Here is an 18,409-nt window from a genome sequence, read left to right on the forward strand (position 1 = left end):
AGCCTGGTGGGCTGCCGTCTATCGGGTCGCACAGAGTCGAACACGACTGAAGCGACTTAGCAGCAGCAGCAGTAGCACACACTTCCAGAGTTCTTAAACATTTATTTACAAAAATTAAAGTGAAAGAAAATGTAGTCCCCCAGTAGTATCCGACTCTTTGCGATCCCATGGACTGTAGCCTGTCAGACTTCTCTGTCAGTGAAATTCTCCAGGGAAGAATACTGGAGTGGGTAGCCATTCCCTTCTCCCTGGGATCTTCCCGACCCAGGGAGCCAACTCAGGTCTCCCAGATGGCAGGCAGATTCTCTACCATCTGAGCCACCAGGGGACTCGAAAAATTACAAAAATTAGGTGGCACAATTCATATAGTTTTCTAACATAGTTTTCATGTGAACATCTTTCCTTGGTGGTAACTGTTCATCTACATATTAAAAAAAAAAGCTTCACAATAAATACTTAAAGGCATTTTGACCAGAATCAATAAAAATTTATCAAGAAGGATATTGTTCAGGCTTTCGTATCTCTTGTATAATGTGAAAATTGGCAATAGGTATTAAAATAATCGGACGATTTGCTGAAGATTAAGAAATCCCACCGTTTGTATCACACAGCCTTAAAGTTACTGACTTTCTTGGAGACCAAGCAAACATGGGTTCAATATCCAAGTCTCCTGTTGGGGTTTGGCTCCTCTGCTCTTCGTCTTCAGGGGCTTCTAGGACTATAGCGATTCCTGGGATCCTGTCACAAATTCCCTGGAGAGTGACAAAGGAGCAGGATCGCCGACCTGGCCAGAATCCGGTGCAGCCCTGATGATGGGGGTGTTGTTCGCCCGGCTTCTAGTTCCCCAGCAGGGACAGCTGGCCACCCGGTCCCGATACCGGTGCTGCCGGGCCGCCTGCGGGACGGGGCGGGGCCGTGTTGTTGGGACTCTATGGAAACGGCGCGCTGCCGGCCCCCGCCCCTTCCCCGGGCTGCGGCCGGCGTCCTGCTCTCGCCCCTCCACGCGATCCAAAGAGGAGGCAACCGCCAGAGGCCGGGTCTTTGCGCCACCGCCTGGAGGTAAAGCCCTTGCCTTCCGGGCCGCATAGCTTTTGCTTGGGGCCGTCGGGGTTCAGCGCCTGGGCGGTTAAGTTCCCGATGCAGCCTCGGGAAGACCCTAAGCTGCGCCCTCTCTGGGCTCCCCTTCCGTGGCCTTGGGGAACCAGCGCCCAGAAGTGGCGCTTGGGAGGAATGAAACTATCCCTGCCTAGGGTCAGGTTTGAACTGGGCCGTTGTCAGTAAACTCTTAGCTTCTGCAGAGCACGCATTTGGGGGTAGAGATGAAGTCACGTTCTTTAGCACTTCGGAAAACACTGATTTTCGTAGGATTCTGAACTCACTCACAACGACTCCTACCCTTCGTTGGCTAGTTCTCGCCCTCTTCCTTCCGCGGAGTCGGAAATGTGGAGAGTGGAAGGGGTGGGCGTGGGGTAGCAAAGGAGAAACACAAAGAACCTGCGAGTACAGTTCATGGTTAGAACTGCATAGTTTTGAAAAGTTAATATGCTGAGATTTGATGAATAAGATTATATTCGTAAATAGGTCAATAGGATCAAATCATGGTACTTAATATTTATCCTTTTAAAAATACTTATGCTGTACTTATTAATAAATCTTGCCATATACCAGAACAGAATATCCAGACATCGCTTGTATTCAAGTGCAGCTCAACCCGTGTAATTGTTTTCAAGCCCATCTTGACCTTTGTGCACCATAAGAACCTCAAAAATCGTGCTCCAAAAACCATTATTTCCATGAAAGAAAGTAAGGCTTGAGACGTGAAAGTTTTAGAACAACAATAATTGTTTTTTTTTTTTTTTCCTCAAATGAATTTAAATAGTACAGTCGCTTGTTATAATTTTAATGTTTATAACTGTAAACTTCTCTATCAGTGAGCAAATTCATCATTTGAATATGTCCAGTTTGGGCTCATGGGTTTCCCCGGTGGCTCAGGGGTAAAGAATCTGCCTGCAACTCAAGAGACGTGGGTTTAATCCCTGAGTTGGGAAGATCCCCTGGAGGGGAGTCCATGGCAACTCACTCCAGTATTCTTGCTGGAGGATCCCATGGACAGAGGAGCCTGGCAGGCTGCAGTCTATAGGGTCGAAAAGCATAGGACACTACTGAAGCCACTGAGCAGCAGCAGTTTTGGCTCACAAGTATGGTATTTCCTATCCCCTTCTATGCTATTAATAGGGCAGATTTCCTCAAAACATGCTGTTATTTTCATCATTTATTTGTGCATTTAATAAAAATTATATACAAGTTGACATTCAAGTGTCTTGTTTTTACATGCCCTGCATATTGGACATTTAACTAGAATTATCTTTCATTTCTATTTTTTCATGAATCACACTCTTTCTCTACACCTGTTCTTTTTGCAGTCTTTAGAACCATACAACCCAAGAGGAGGCATATTTAAAGAATCAAAATTTAGATAATAAATGAGTCATTGTACAACTTGCAGTGTGAATTGACAAAGTACTCAAATGTAGGTACCTCTGTGCCAGGGAACAATGTTTTGTTTCCAGTTTCCACTCCAAGTCAGTGTCTTGTCCTGTGGAGCAGAACCAGAGTAATTTACATTCCTCCAACTGTGTAACCAGTCACCTGTGGAAACATAGTTAAGACAACATGGTTCTGATTTAGCCCAGTGATGATTTATAGCTCTCTGTATGGACTGGTGATTGTCCAGCCCTTTCACCCTTTAGTCTGACTTTGATTATCATATGAATCACCCCCTTTTCTTTCACTAAGCATGGAGGTACCAGTGTCAATTGCTAAGTTTCTAATAGATATGTCAGTTATAAAGAATAGTCAGTCACGGAATAGAAAGTATGTTTCCAAATTAACCCATAGTGGTCATATATCAAATTAAAGTTACACTCACATATTAGGAAAAATCCAGTATAATCTTTAAATTTGATAGCCAATTACTGCCTGTGTGTCCATAGATGATTTTCTTTACCCTGTTCTTCTTGTCTGTAATCAAACTCTCAAGGTGAATATGAGAAATATATGAGCTTATGTGTAGGAAAGAGTGACTAGCACCGTGCCAGAGTAGCTGTTCAAAAAAAGGATAGTAAATACAGTATTTATGACATGTTCCCCTCCCCACTTTGGTTTTGTTACTTATTATGTTTGTTGGATCCAGTTACACACAAGAAGAGGTACAGACTCAGTTCAGTCACTCAGTCCTGTCCGACTCTTTGGGACCCCATGAATCACAGCACGCCAGGCCTCCTGTCCATCACCAACTCCCGGAGTCCACCCAAACCCAGGTCCATCGAGTCGGTGATGCCATCCAGCCATCTCATCCTCTGTCGTCCCCTTCTCCAGCCCTCAATCTTTCCCAGCATCAGGATCTTTTCAAATGAGTCAGCTCTTCGCATTAGGTGGCCAAAGTATTGGAGTTTCAGCTTCAGCATCAGTCCTTCCAATGAATATTCAGGACTGATCTCCTTTAGGATAGACTGGTTGGATCTCCTTGCAGTCCAAGGGACTCTCAAGAGTCTTCTCCAACACCACAGTTCAAAAGCATCAATTCTTCAGTGCTCAGCTTTCTTTATGGTCCAACTCTCACATCGATACATGACCACTGGAAAAATCATAGCCTTGACTAGACGGACCTTTGTTGACAATGTCTCTGCTTTTGAATATGCTATCTAGGTTGGTCATAACTTTCATTCCAAGAAGTAAGCATCTTTTAATTTCATGGCTGCAATCACCATCTGCAGTGATTTTGGAGCCCAGAAAAATAAAGTCTGACACTGTTTCCACTGTTTCCCCATCTATTTCCCACGAAGTGATGGGACCGGATGCCATGATCTTCACTTTCTGAATGTTGAGCTTTAAGCCAACTTTTTTGCTCTCCTTTTTCACTTTCATCAAGAGGCTCTTTATTTCTTCACTTTCTGCCATAAGGGTGGTGGTGTCTGCATATCTGAGGTTATTGATATTTCTCCTGGCAGTCTTGATTCCAGTTTGTGTTTCCTCCAGCCCAGCATTTCTCATGATGTACTCTGCATATAAGTTAAATAAGCAGGGTGACAATATACAGCCTTGACGTACTCCTTTTCCTATTTGGAACCAGTCTGTTGTTCCATGTCTAGTTCTAACTGTTGCTTCCTGACCTGCATACATATTTCTCAGGAGGCAGGTCAGGTGGTCTGGTATTCCCATCTCTTTCAGAATCTTCCACAGTTTATTGTGATCCACACAGTCAAAGGCTTTGGCATAGTCAATAAAGCAGAAATAGATGTTTTTCTGGAACTCTCTTTCTTTTTCCATGATCCAGAGGATGTTGGCAATTTGATCTCTGGTTCCTCTCCCTTTTCTAAAACCAGCTTGAACATTGGGAAATTCACGGTTCACATATTGCTGAAGCCTGGCTTGGAGAATTTTGAGCGTTACTTTGCTAGCATGTGAGATGAGTGCAATTGTGTGGTAGTTTGAGCATTCGTTGGCATTGCCTTTCTTTGGGATCGGAATGAAAACTGACCTTTTCCAGTCCTGTGGCCACTGCTGAGTTTTCCAAATTTGCTGGCATATTGAAGTACAGCACTTTCACAGCATCGTCTTTCAGGATTTGAAATAACTCAGCTGAAATTCCATCACCTCCACTAGCTTTGTTCATAGTGATGCTTCCTAAGGCCCACTTGACTTTACATTCCAGGATGTCTGGCTCTAGTTGAGTGATCACACCATCATGATTATCTGGGTCGTGAAGATCTTTTCTGTACAGTTCTGTGTATTCTTGCCACCTGTTCTTAATATCTTCTGCTTCTGTTAGGTCCCTACCATTTCTGTCCTTTATCGAGCCCATCTTTGCATGAAATGTTCCCTTGGTATCTGATTTTCTTGAAGAGATCTCTAGTCTTTCCCATTCTATTGTTTTCCTCTCTTTCTTTCCATTGATCACTGAGGAAGGCTTTCTTATCTCTCCTTGCTATTCTTTGGAACTCTGCATTCAAATGGGTATATCTTTCCTTTTCTCCTTTGCTTTTCACTTCTCATCTTTTCACAGCTATTTGTAAGGCCTCCTCAGACAACCATTTTGCTTTTTTGCATTTCTTTTTCTTGAGGATGGTCTTGATTCCTGTCTCCTGTACAATGTCACGAACCTCCATCCATAGTTCATTAGGCACTCTGTCTATCAGATCTAGTCCTTTAAATCTATTTCTCACTTCCACTGTATAGTCATAAGGGATTTGATTTAGGTCATACCTGAATGGTCTAGTGGTTTTCTCCACTTTCTTCAATTTCAGTCTGAATTTGGCAATAAGGAGTTCATGATCTGAGCCACAGTCAGCTCCCAGTCTTGTATTTGCTGACTGTATAGAGCTTTTCCATCTTTGGCTGCAAAGAATATAATCAATCTGATTTCGGCCATCTGGTGATGTCCATGTGTAGAGTCTTCTCTTGTGTTGTTGGAAGAGGGTGTTTGCAATGACTGATGTGTTCTCTTAGCAAAACTCTATTAGCCTTTGCCCTGCTTCATTCTGTACTCCAAGGCCAAATTTGCCTGTTTCTCAAGGTGTTTCTTGACTTCCTACTTTTGCATTCCAGTCCCCTATAATGAAAAGGACATCTTTTTTGGGTGTTAGTTCTAGAAAGTCTTGTAGTCTTCATAGAACTGTTCAGCTTCTTCAGCGTTTCTGGTCAGGGCATAGACTTGGATTACCATGATATTGAATGGTTTGACTTGGAAACAAACAGATATCATTCTGTCATTTTTGAGATTGCATCCAAGTACTGCATTTCAGACTCTTTTGTTGACTATGATGGCTACTCCATTTCTTCTAAGGGATCCCTCCAAGAGGAGCTACCCTGTGCCCAAGGTCAGGGGCAGTGGCTGCACTTTGCTGGAGCAGCGTGAAAAGATACACCACGTCCAAGGTAAGAGAAACCCAAGTAAGACGGTAGGCACTGAGAGAGGGCATCAGAGGGCAGACAGAGTGAAACCACAATCAGACAACTAGCCAATCTGATCACACGGACCACAGCCTTGTCTAACAAAATGAAACTAAGCCATGCCGTGTGGTGCCACCCAAGATGGACAGGTCATGGTGGAGAGGTCCGACAGAATGTGGTTCACTGAGAAGGGAATGGCAAACCACTTCATTATTCTTGCCTTGAGAACCCCATGAACAGTATGAAAAGGCAAAAAGATAGGACACTAAAAGATGAACTCCCCAGGTGCCCAGTATGCTACTGGAGACAGTAGAGAAATAACTCCAGAAAGAATGAAGGGATTGAATCAAGGCAAAAACAACACCCAGTTGTGGATGTGACTGGTGATAGAAGCAAGGTCCGATGCTGTCAAGAGCAATATTGCGTAGGAACCTGGAATGTTAGGTCCATGAGTCAAGGTAAATTGGAAGTGGTCAAACAGGAGATGACAAGAGTGAACATCGACATTCTAGGAATCGGCAAACTAAGATAGACTGGAATGCAATTGTCAGACGCTAATAATCAGTGAAGGAATTGGGCTTTTTCTTGGTTAGCAACTTTTAGAAAATTGGTAGATGTGGTAGAATTACTCATTTACTCACTCAGCAAGTACTTATCAAGTCCCTAACAGTTGGCAGGCTTCCCAGGTGGTGGTAGTTGTAAAGAACCCGCTTGCCAATGCAGAAGACATAAGGGACGTGGGTTCGATCCCTGGGTTGGGAAGATCCCCTGGAGTCAGAAAGAGCAACCCACTCCAGTATTCTTGCCTGGAGAATTCCATGGACAGAAGAACCTAGTGGGTTACAGTCCATGGGGTTGTGAAAGTCAGACATGACTGAGCAACTCACACTTTCTACCTGTTGGCAGGCACTATGTAATAGGCAGCTTCTAAAATGACTCCCTACAACCCCAGCCTCCTGGTATTCCTGTCCTTGTGAAACTCCTCCCCTCAAGTGTGAGCTAGAATTGTTTCTAATGCAGGTGTTGCTAAACTTTTTCTGTAAAGGCCTGGTAGTAAATATTTTTAGCTCTGCGGGCCACATCGTTTCTTTCCCAAATACTCAATTCTGTTGTTATACTACAAAAGCCGCCAGAGCTGATATGTAAATAAATGTGATTAGCTGTCTTCCAATAAAACTACAAAAATAGGCTGTAGGCCAAATACGCCCTGCTGACCATGTTTACTGACCCCTGCTCTGACTAATCAAAAGTGATGGTGTATTACTTCTGAGATTAGTTCTGGGATTTTGTCACAGACTCTGGCTTCCATCTTGCCTGCCCTCTTTTACCCTCTAGCTTGCTTACCATTTTGTGAGCTAAGCTATGGAAAACCCAGCTGGAAGGGGAGCCTCCAACATACAAGGAACTCTTGTTCCAACAGTCTGTGAGGAACTGAATCTTGCTGACAGCCCTCTACCAAGCTTGGAAGTGGCTCCTTCCACAGTTCAGCTTTGCGATGACAAAAGCCCCTGCTGACACTTGGGTTGTGAGAGATCCTGAACCAGAGAACCTAGTTAAGCCAGCCATGCTTGACCCCTGACTCATGGAAACTATGACAGAATAAATGCTTTTTTTTAAAAAAATATGTTTATTTATTTTTTGGTTGCACTGGGTTTTGGTTGCAGCACCCAAGATCTTCACTCTAGTTGTGGCTTGCATATTCTTAGTTGGTACATGTGAATTCTTAGTTGGGGCCTGTGGGATCTAATTCCCTGACCAGGGATCGAACCTGGGCTGCCTGACTTGGGAACTCAGACTCTTAGCCACTGACCTACCAGGGAAGTCCCATAAATGTTTTTTTAATGCAACTAAGTTTTGGGACCATTTGTTACATAGCACTAGATACCTACCATGTTACCCACATCAGATAACTAATACTCTTCATGATAGGCTCCTATAACAATGAACAAGGGAAATGCTACATATTGTATCCTTTTCCTGGAGGCTGACTATGGACATCAATGTACTAAATTTCTAAAACGTCCTGCAAAAAATAATAATAATAATAATAAAACAATTTTAATTTTGTTCCATCGATCATTTCCAGGCATATTAACCACATATCCTCTTTTTCTGGGAAATACCTATTAATATCTTATGGAGCTACTACTTGGGGAGATTTTAAATGCTAGATTGTGAAAAGAAATCATTCAATTTAAAGAAGTAGTGATTGCCAGCATGCTGTCTCCCTCGGTCAAATAACTAGTCAAGAAGTAAAATATTAATCTAAGAGAATGAATATAATCCTGTGGGAATTTGCATCTGAGTCTGTATTTATATATACATATGATGTACTATATCCACATATTGAAGCACACCAGCAGAGATAGTAACTATTCTTTCTGCAATGTTATGCTCATTTTGTAATTCAGCAAATCCCTTACCACAGAGGATAATAATTCTGAGGACTTGCTAAATAAAAATCCCTTATGTTGACTCTTTAGAGACATTTCACGTAACAACAGCTGGGCATCTTATGAAACTAAGGATTTGTTTTCATTTAATGTTGATTCAGAGGGAGGTATTAATTTTCCACATTGCCATGAGGATTTTTCCTGAATATTGTTGTAGTGTGGTTTGCCAAGACACATCACTGCCTTGCTTCACACATGAGACTGAGGCCCAGAAATGAAATTATCTGTGAAGCTTCAATTTTTTTTCCTTTTGGCTGTGTCCACATGGCACTTGGGATCTTAGTTACCAGACCAGGAATCAAACCCATGCCCCCTTCAATGGGAAGCAAGGAGTCTTAACCACTTGACCACCAGAAAAGCCTCTAAAAGCTTCAGTTTGGGGGAGATCAGAGCAGGAGTCCAAATTTGGTGCTCACCATGTCATGCTGCCCTTCCTAATATGGTGCATGCCTTTCTGAGATACTCATTTTTAAAATATGCTTCTATCTGACTGAAGTGTAATAAGTGTAGAGGCACCACCAGTGTTTGTCTTATTTTCAGATTTTTCTGACTTGCCAAAAAATTTTCCTCAGCTACTCCAGGCTAAAGAAATTCACATTGTTCCCTCTCTTCTTCGTATTTATAGCAACAGAGGTTGCTTAGAAACTTAAACATTTCTGATGCTTGAACCTCAGCTATAATTTCACTGAGAAGCAGTCATCCAATTTGTGTTTTAATGCCTTCTGTAATGGACATAATCTCCTGGGACAGCTAATGCTGCTGAAGTGATTGTTTTCCTACTTAGACTGAGCCAAAATCCATCCCTCTGACCTCATCCATTGTTCTTAATTTTGTCTTCTAGGCACTCACAAACCATATGTAATTGATTTTATATATAAAAAGCCTCCAGATTCTGATGTGTGTGTGGTATGGTATGAGAAAGGGGTCCACTTGCTTTTCTCTTTTTAAAATAGATATTCTATTTTTCTATAAATGAAAAAATCTCTCTCTTCCTCTTTGATTTGTCATCTAAGAAGTGTCTGATTTACATGAGGCTATTTTGGATTTTCTCTTCTGCTCCTGTGATTAGTTGTCTGTCCCCATGCTAATACCATGTTATTGTATTACTGCAGCTTTATAAAGTCTTTTTTATATTAATTTTTTATTGAAGTATAATTGATTTGCAATGTTTTCATTTCAGGTGTATAGCATAGTGATTCAACAGTTTTATAGATTATACTCAATTAAAAGTTATTACAAGGTAATGGTTGTAATCCCCTATGCTATACAATATATCCTTTTTTTAAAAAAAATAAGATATAGTTGTGATGTAGTGGTGATTGTGATTTAGTCACTCAGTTGTGTCCAACTCTTGCAGCCCCATGGACTGTAGCTCCCAGGCTCCTCTGTCCATGGGATTTCCCTGCAAGATTACTGGAGTGGGTAGCCATTAGCCATTTCCTTCTCTAGGGGATATTCCTGACTCAGGGATCAAACCTGCATCTCTTGTGTTGCAGGCAGTCTCCTGCATTGCAGGCAGATTCTTTACCATCTGAGCTACCAGGGAAGCCCATAGTTGTGATACAGTTTATATATATATATATACACAAAACTTTGCTGTACACCTGAAACTAACATAGCTTTGTACATCAACTATAATTAATTTTTTAAAAAGCTCCACAAGGGCTTCCCTTGTGGCTCAGTCAATAAATAATCTGCCTCCAATGCAGGAGACCCAGGTTTGACCTCTGGGTTGGGGAGAGCCCCTGGAGGAGGAAATAGCAACCCACTCCAGTATTCTTGCCTGGAAAATTCCATGGACAGAGGAACCTGTCAGCATACAGTCCATGGAATCACAAGAGTTGGACATGACTTAGCGACTACACCACCACCACCATTCTTTTTCAGGTTCTTTCCCACCATAGGTTATTACAAGACAGTGAATATAGTTCCTTGTGCTATTAAGTAGGTTCATAGATACAATAAGAAATACTGTATGTATTTTATATACAGTATTGTGTGTATGTTAATCCCAAACTCCCTATTTATCCCTCCCTATTATAAGTCTTGATATCTAGAAACACATCTCCTTCTCTTGCTCTTCCAGACTATCTGGACTACTTTAGCCCTTTATTTTTTGGACATGCCACGTGGCTTATGGGATCTTAGTTCCCCAAAAAGGGATTAAACCCAGGCCCACAGCAGTGAAAGTGTGGAGTCCTAACCACTGGACTGCCAGGGAATTCCCAACTTTAGTCCTTTAAACTTCCATGAATATTTTAGACTCAGCTTTTCAAGTTACACACACACACACACACACACACCCCACAATATCTCTTTGGGATTTTTTTTTTTTTTTAAGATTCCATTGAATCTGTAGATCAATTTGAGTGAATTAGTTTCTTCATTTTTCTGAATCTCTAATACATGAATCAAACATGTCTCTCCATTTATTTAGTTCTTTAAAAGTTGTTTTTCAGTAAAGTTTTCTAATTTTCTTTATACAGTTGTACTTTTATTTTTTTCCTAGGAAATTAGTAATGTTTGATATTATTTTTTTTAAACTTAATTGAAATAGAAGATAGAAAAATATGTAAGTCCTAAGGGTAAATACTCAATAAATTATGAAGTGGATTCACCTAGGGTCCCACTCTTCGATCAGTACCATCACCCCAAAATCCCTTCTCATATCCCTTCTAGTCATTCCCATCTCTTTCCTCACTAAAGGAAAAGGACAGGAAAGTGAAGTTGCTCAGTCGTGTCCGACTCTTTGCAACCCAATGGACTGTAGCCTATCAGGCTCCTCTGTCCATGGGATTTTCTAGGCAACAGTACTGGAGTGGATTGCCATTTTCTTCTCCAAGGGATCTTCCCGACCCAGGAATCGAACCCAGGTCTCCTGCATTGTAGACAGACTCTTTACCGTTTGAGCCACCAGGGAAGTCCTCACTAAAGATAACCACTATCCTGACTTTGAACACTACAGTGTAGAACTTCGTATAAATGAGACTACACAAAATGTATCATTTTGTTCCAGCTTCCTTTTTTTAATGTCTTATGATGTGTGATTTGTGCATATTGATGTGTGTAGCAGCAGTCTGTTCATTGATCTATAGCATTTTATTGCATGAATATATGACAATATATTTATCCATTCAACTACTGATGGATGCTTGGGTTGTTTCCAGTTTGGAGCTATCCAGTGCAGCTATGAATACTCTTGTGGATATATTTGGTTTATATGTGCATGTTTTTCTGTTGAGTCAACTGTATCCATATTTTCAACTTTAGGAAATAATGCCAAACAGTTTTTCAAAGCACTTATACTAATTTACACTTCCACCAGCTGTAGAGTTTTGGATGTTCACCAACAGCTTTGTCAGTCTGTGCTGGATAACAAAGCATCCCCAAATTTGAAACAGGAATCATTGTCTTTCACAATTCTCTGGGTTCACAATTCATCTGGACAGGTACACTTCCTCTTTTTCACGATTAATTATTTATTTTTGGTTGTGCTAGGTCTCATTGCTACTCTTGGGCTTTCTCTATTTGCGGCAAGTGGGGCTACTCTTCATTGTGGCATGTGGGCTTCTCATTGTGGTGGTTTCTCTCGTTGCAGAGCACAGACTCTAGGTACACAGGCTTCAGTAGTTGCAGCACAGGCTCAGTAGTTGTGGCTTCTGGGCCCTAGAGCTTGCAGGCTTCAGTAGTTGGAGCTCTATAGTGAGGGCTTAGTAGTTGTGGCACACAGGCTTAGTTGCTCTGCAGCATGTAGAATGTTCCCCGACCAAGGATCGAACCCATATCCTCTGCACTGGCAGGCAGATTCTTATCTACTGTACCACGAGGTAAGTCCTCCACTTCTTTTATAGGCTGGAGTCATTCATATGGTTGCATTTACCTAGGAGCTCAATTGGAACTGGAATGCCTGAGTTAGCTTCATTTACACACCAGGTACTCTGACTTGGGTGGCTGAAAAGCTGGGGGCTGGGTTCAACCTCTGTCTTTTCATGTGGTCTTTCCTTACTCAGTAATCTAGCCTAAGCTTATTTACATGGAAGCTACATGTCAAGAGTACAAAAAGAGAAAGCAAGTCTTAAGGCCTAGGACCAGAAGTCATTAACCATCACTTCCACAACATTCTAGTGGTTAAAATAAGGCAGTGCTAGTTCAGATATAAGGGGAAGAAGGTCAATAAGACTCTACTTCTTGATGGAAGAACTGGGATGGGAGCAATTATTCTTGGCCACAGCTACAGACAATATACGACCCACCCTCTGATCGTGATTCACATGCCTTTCACAAGCAGAATACAATTACTCCATCCCAGTACACCCAAAGTTTCATCCAGGTTCATCCAGATTGGTAAGACTTTTATTGTGGTTAAGAATGGGAGTTGGAGCTTATCAAATGCACTTTTGGAGGAGTTCCCTGGTGGTTCACTGGTTCGGGCTCTGTGCTTCCACTGCAGGGGCACAGTTTCGATTCCTGGTTGAGGAACTAAGATCCTGCATGCCACATGGAACAACTGGAAAAAAATGCACTTTCTGTATTTACTGAGATTTTTATGATTTTCTCCTTTGTTTTATCGATGATTGCTGGGAGCCATCTCCCGGCATATTGAGTGCAGCGCTTTCACAGCATCATCTTTCAGGATCTGGACTGGAATTCTATCACTGCCGGGAGCCAGCGTGAGGAACTCCGCCCGTGGCAAAGGTCCTGAGGAAGGAGGCTCGGCATACGCAAAGGCGGGATTGAGCCTCAGGAGTCCCTCTGGAAATTCTCGAGCATCTACCCCCAAAACCAGAGTCTGCCTACTTTCTGCTTTGTGCTCTCACCTACACCTCTGACTTTACGGGGGGCTGTCCCTCACTACCTCTCTCTGAAAAAAAGAGTTAACTTACAGCTCCAGTTAATAAAGTTCCTGGGTGTGATAGTGTTTCAACCTACAAACTCCTTTGGAAGTCCTCTAGCCTGCCTCTGAATAGGTTTTTCCGGCCACGTGATTGCTCAGAGCCTCCCAACTGTGAGAACTGTGAGAGGCATGAGATGTTCTAAACTGTCTAAATACAGATTCCTTTGAGCAGTTAAAAGATTGATTAGAAATTGTATTGGTGAAGGTTTTTTCACTTGTTGGGCTAATGTTTGCTGCTAAATCTCCATATCCCTTACCTGCTGTGTCCCTGGCAGTGTATTGATTAATATAATTGGTGTAAGTAGTAGCTTTAATGTTTGTAACCTTGGACCCTTGAGTTAATTCTTTTTCTTGTTACAGCCCACCACACCTTTGCCCTATAGGAATGCAACTTTAATGCTTTTGGAGGGTGGCGCCTGACTAATCACCTTTAGAGAAAAATAAGTTTTCTGAAGAAAGGGTCTTAAAATGTTAACAGGCCTCTGGGCCAGAAGATGATGCAAATCACCTAAACTTTTGCATATGATAAGTTTGCAGGAAGAAAGCCTGGCTTAGTGCATGACTCTACCCCTTCCGCCATTATCCTCTATGCATAACTTAAAGTATAAAAACTACTTTGGAAAATAAAGTGCGGGCCTTGTTCACCGAAACTTGGTCTCCCCATGTCGTTCTTTCTCTCACCTTCTGGCTGAATTATTCAGCCTCTTTTCTCCACTGAATTTCCTCACTGAGCTATCCTTATTTAACCACTCTTTATATCCTTAATTAACATTTAATTAAGCAATTGTTTCCTGATCCTCTCTGACGCCGTCCCCGCTTCAAATTTCCTGGATCCACCGGGGCTGGACCCCGGTAGATGATAAATACATTGATTTTGTAATATCAAACTAAATTTATGCTCCAAGAATCAGTCCAAATTGGTGGTGATATGTTAACTTTTTCATATATTGGTGTGTTTGGTGTTCTAATATTTTGATGAGGATTTTTATTTTAGGATTATGTTTATGATAATAAACCTATAATATTCCTCTCTTGTAAGGTCTTTGTTGGGTTTTGGTGTTAAGATTATGTTGACTTCATAGAAGAACTTGGAAATAATTCCCAATTTTCTATTCTCTTTAATAAGTTCAATTGATATTTTTTTCCTTAAGTGTTTTGTAGGTACAAATATTGGATCCAGGAGTAGGGTACTGCCATACCAGCATCAATATATTCCAAATTATGTGGCATTAACATCCACTATACCAGCATGAAATTGTTATTGGGAACTTGGACTGTTAGCAATCTATGTCACCAAAAAAATTTGTAGGACTATATTCTAGAATAGCTTAAAGAGCATGTTATATAACTAATACGCTTATACTTTATGCAAAGAGGTAGAAATGACTTATTATAATGAGTCTGTATTACTGGCTGCATTTGCCAAGGTACTACCAGAATGAAAGGAACTCAGAAGAAAAAATTTGTCTGGTTTGCAAGCAGAAATGAAAAAACATTCAGAGACAACAAAAAAACTCAGATACCTGTAACTGAGTGGAGGTGTAACTGAGTCACACATTCAACTAGCAGAGAAGCAATAGAGAAATCCTTTGAGAAACAAAGGCTGCTTAAAACTCGGCATCACAGCAAGACCAAGTCAAGAAGAAAATGGCTGTCACACCACTGTTAGGATCTCTGAATGGAATAAGGTGGTACCAGCAAATACTTTCACAGTTGGGAGCATATCTCAAGAAGAGGAGACTTAGAGTTTGGTTCTTCCTAAGGAAAGTCTGATTAGGCTCATAGTTGTTGTTCAGTGGCTAAGTTGTATCCGACTCTTTGCAACCCCATGAACTGTAGCATGCTAGGCTTCCCCATCCTTTACTATCTCCCAGAGCTTGCTCAAACTCATGTCCATTGAGTCAGGGATGCCATCCAACCATTTTATCTTCTGTTGCCCCCTTCTCCTCCTTTCTTCAGTCTTTCTGAGCATCAGGGTCTTTTCCAGTGAGTTGGGTCTTCACATCAGGTGGCCAAAGTATAGGCGCTTCAACTTCAGCATCAGTCCTTCCAGTGAATATTCAGGATTTATTTAATTTAGGATTGACTAGTTTGATCTCCTTGCTGTCCAAGGGACTCTCAAGAGTCTTCTTCAGCACCAAAGTTCAAAAGCATCAATTCTTTGGCCCTCAGCCTTCTTTACTGTCCAACTCTCACATCTGTACATGACTACCAGAAAAACCATAGTTTTGACTATACAGAAAGACAGAGACAAGTCTCTAAACAGTTGTGAACATAGCACTTCCTGAATTCAAATAATTTTAAATAAATTATTAAGAAATCAGTATTGTCAAAGGAGTCACCTACATGGTCTAAAAGAGAATGTTATTGAGACTAAAAATGACAATCGAGATCCAGCCTTTACAGCTGGATCTCAGAATTGCTATGGATTAACTCTTTTATATACCATTCTTATCCTTTACAAATGGGAATACTTTTTTTTTAAATTTTATTTTATTTTTAAACTTTACATAGTTGACTACTTATTGCAGTTGTCCTTTTATTGTTCTACCATTTCATATGTATCTTGTATGTATAGGGGCTTCCCAGGTAGATCAGTGGTAAAGAATCTGCCTGCAATGCTGGAGACCTGGGTTCCATCCCTGGCTCAAGAAGGTCCCCTGGAGTAGGAAATGGAAACCCACTCCAGTATTCTTGCCTGGGAAATCCCATGGATGGATGAGCCTGGTGGGCTATAGTCCATAGTGTCACAAAGAGTCAGATATGACTGAGCATGCATGCATAGTGTGTGTATGGGCTAGGCTAGATAACTTTTCTTTTTAGTTCAGAGATCTGTAGGTCAAGAGTATATCTTGGTCTGTCATGACTGTTATGAATCATTTCTATCTCCTGGAATCTAAGCTAAAAATATTGGTGAAAAAAAAAGAAAATATTGTTGAGATGTAACTTTAGAGTTGTCTGTTTTAGGGAGTAGATGAGTATGTTCTGCACATAGGAAAGGAAGGAGGTTGACCCAAAGGGTTAACTGTGGTAGACTGTATTACTCTTTTTTTTTTTTTTTGTATTACTCTTGTATAATCCACTCCCCTTGAATGTGGCCTGGACCTAGCTACTTTCTGTTACCTAATAGAATAGAGCAAAAGGATACCGCTTCTGGGGTTACAAAGAACCTGTGCTTCCCTCTGTGTGTCCTCTCTTGCTTTTTCATTTGCTTACTCTGATGGAAGCCAACTGCCATATGAATTGCCCTATGGAGAAGCCCATGTGGCAAGGAAAACAAGGGATTCCTCCACCCAACAGCTCATGAGCAACTGAAACCTGGCTTCAACCACAGGAATGAGCTACAAATCCTTCAGATGAGGGACTTCCGTGGTGGTCCAGTGGCTGCTCCATGCTCCTAATGCAGGGGGCCTGGGTTTGATCCCTGGTCAGGGAACTAGATCCCCCATGCCGCATCAAAGATTCCACGTGCTACCGTGAAGACCTGGCACAGGCAAATGAGTTTAAAAAACCCTTCAAATAAGACTGGAGTCCTGGTCAACACCTTGATTGCAGCCTATGGGAGACTGTGAAGCAGAGGGACCCCTTATGGACTGAATTATGTCCGCGCAAAACTGACATGCCAAAGCCCCAACCCCCATTATGACTATATTTGGAGATGGAGCCTATAAAGAGGTAATAAAACTTAAAAGAGTTTATGAGGTTGGAGTCCTTAATCCAATTGGACTGATGTCCTTATAAGAAGAGGAAGAGATACCAGAGTGCACCCCCACCATCACCCCAAACCCACATGTGCTCAGAATGAAGGCCTTGTGTGAACACAGCAGAAAGGCTGCTGCTGCAAGACAGGAAGAGAGGCCTCACCAGAAACAGCATGTAGATCTTAGACTTTCAGCCTCCAGAACTGTGAGAAAATAAACTTCTATTATTCATGCCCCATTTCCACCCCAATCTGTGGTATTTTGTAATGGCAGATCTAATACCTTAACAATACTATACCCAACTAGGTTGTGTGTGGATTTCTGACCCCCAGGAACTTTGAGATAATAATAACAGTTGTTTTGAGCTGTTAAATTTTAGGATAATTTTCCGTGCAGCAATAGATCATTAATATATTAATCTATTTTTTCTCTCCTTATCCTCTGACTTATGCCTTTAAAAGCTGGGTAGGGGTAGGGGACTCGTGGGATGCATCCTCTTTGAGCTTTTCAGATTGCAGGGGGAAAAAAAGTTAGTATTCATGGCTAGTAAAGAATCATTCCACTTTTTGAGTCAGTTTCCCAGCAAAGTAAAAAACAACTCTGGTTTGGATTCATATTTCAGTCCAAGTAGTTGAGGAGAGAATAATTTTAATGATTTAGAGTTCATGAACTCCCTGTGCATATTTGTATGGACATATATATATATAGTTCTAATTATATTTATATAAAAATATATATGGATGAATTGCTGTAATTCTATTATTCCTATAAGGACAGCATTGATATACTGGATCTAGGTGATCTTAATTAAACATTTATTGAAATCAATGTATATTTTCTAGGACTGGACAAAAATAATTTGCTGAGATGTCAGCTGGGAATTCTCCCAGCGAAAGCCTGGAAATGGAGAGCTTCCACACAAGATTCAGTGCCTGGACACCTTTCAGCAACAAGTCATTAAATCGACAGGTGAGTCACATATTCTAGAATAAGATAAGATTAAATTCTAGGGTGACTTTTACTGTGATATATTGGGTCTCCTGTTACCATATTTAAATTAAATGCTTGTAAGAACTTAGTTTTTGAGTCACTTGAAACAGAAATGAACATACATTTGTCTGCCCCAAAGATAATCTCTCTTTAGCCCAGTTCACAACTCCAGTTTTATGGAAGGCACAAGACCTGCCCCCACTTTTGTCTTGTTTATACCTCAGGAAACAAAATAGAAACCTCCAGGACACACCCTGATTGCTGTAAGGGTGGTGTTTTGGTGTGTGTTTGCATTTGGTGTGTGTTTGGTGGTGAGAGCATTAGTGTGTGTGTTTCTTTAATTTTCTCTTCCCTCTTGTGCCTACTGCACAGTTCCCTGGGGCCTGAGGATTCCCCGTCCTTTGAAAGGTAATTTGAGA

General features: G+C 41.4%; 1 protein-coding gene and 1 long non-coding RNA gene across 18 annotated transcripts in view; one reads left to right on the forward strand and one right to left on the reverse strand.

Moving 5' to 3' along the window:
* The window catches only part of LOC147366220 (uncharacterized), a 122,378-nt gene that overhangs the window by 59,262 nt on the left and 44,707 nt on the right, over nt 1-18,409 (reverse strand). For 3 of the 7 annotated variants that reach the window (XR_015133263.1, XR_015133264.1, XR_015133265.1), the window contains exons 3-4: nt 2,539-2,649; nt 367-1,494 (exon numbers count right to left, since the gene is read on the reverse strand). This is a non-coding gene — a long non-coding RNA (uncharacterized LOC147366220). Of the gene's footprint in view, nt 1-366; nt 1,495-2,254; nt 2,650-17,798; nt 17,984-18,409 lie in introns of those variants that run through there. The other 4 variants (XR_015133268.1, XR_015133267.1, XR_015133266.1 and 1 more) reach the window with 4 other exon arrangements.
* The window catches only part of ECT2L (epithelial cell transforming 2 like), a 79,214-nt gene continuing 61,763 nt past the window's right edge, over nt 959-18,409 (forward strand). For all 11 annotated transcript variants that reach the window (XR_015133256.1, XR_015133259.1, XR_015133262.1 and 8 more), the window contains exons 1-3: nt 959-1,059; nt 5,846-5,937; nt 17,843-17,969. Coding sequence is in view for 4 of the 11 variants with exons in the window: in XM_086318066.1 (XP_086174192.1) it covers nt 17,868-17,969 (102 nt within the window). In the remaining 7 variants the exon portion in view is untranslated. The remainder of the gene's footprint in view (nt 1,060-5,845; nt 5,938-17,842; nt 17,970-18,409) is intronic.

The sequence above is a fragment of the Bos grunniens genome, chromosome 9, assembly GCF_055505025.1.
Source record: "Bos grunniens cultivar Pamir isolate PY7600 chromosome 9, Bosgru_T2T1.0, whole genome shotgun sequence".
Classification (NCBI taxonomy): Eukaryota; Metazoa; Chordata; class Mammalia; order Artiodactyla; family Bovidae; genus Bos; species Bos grunniens.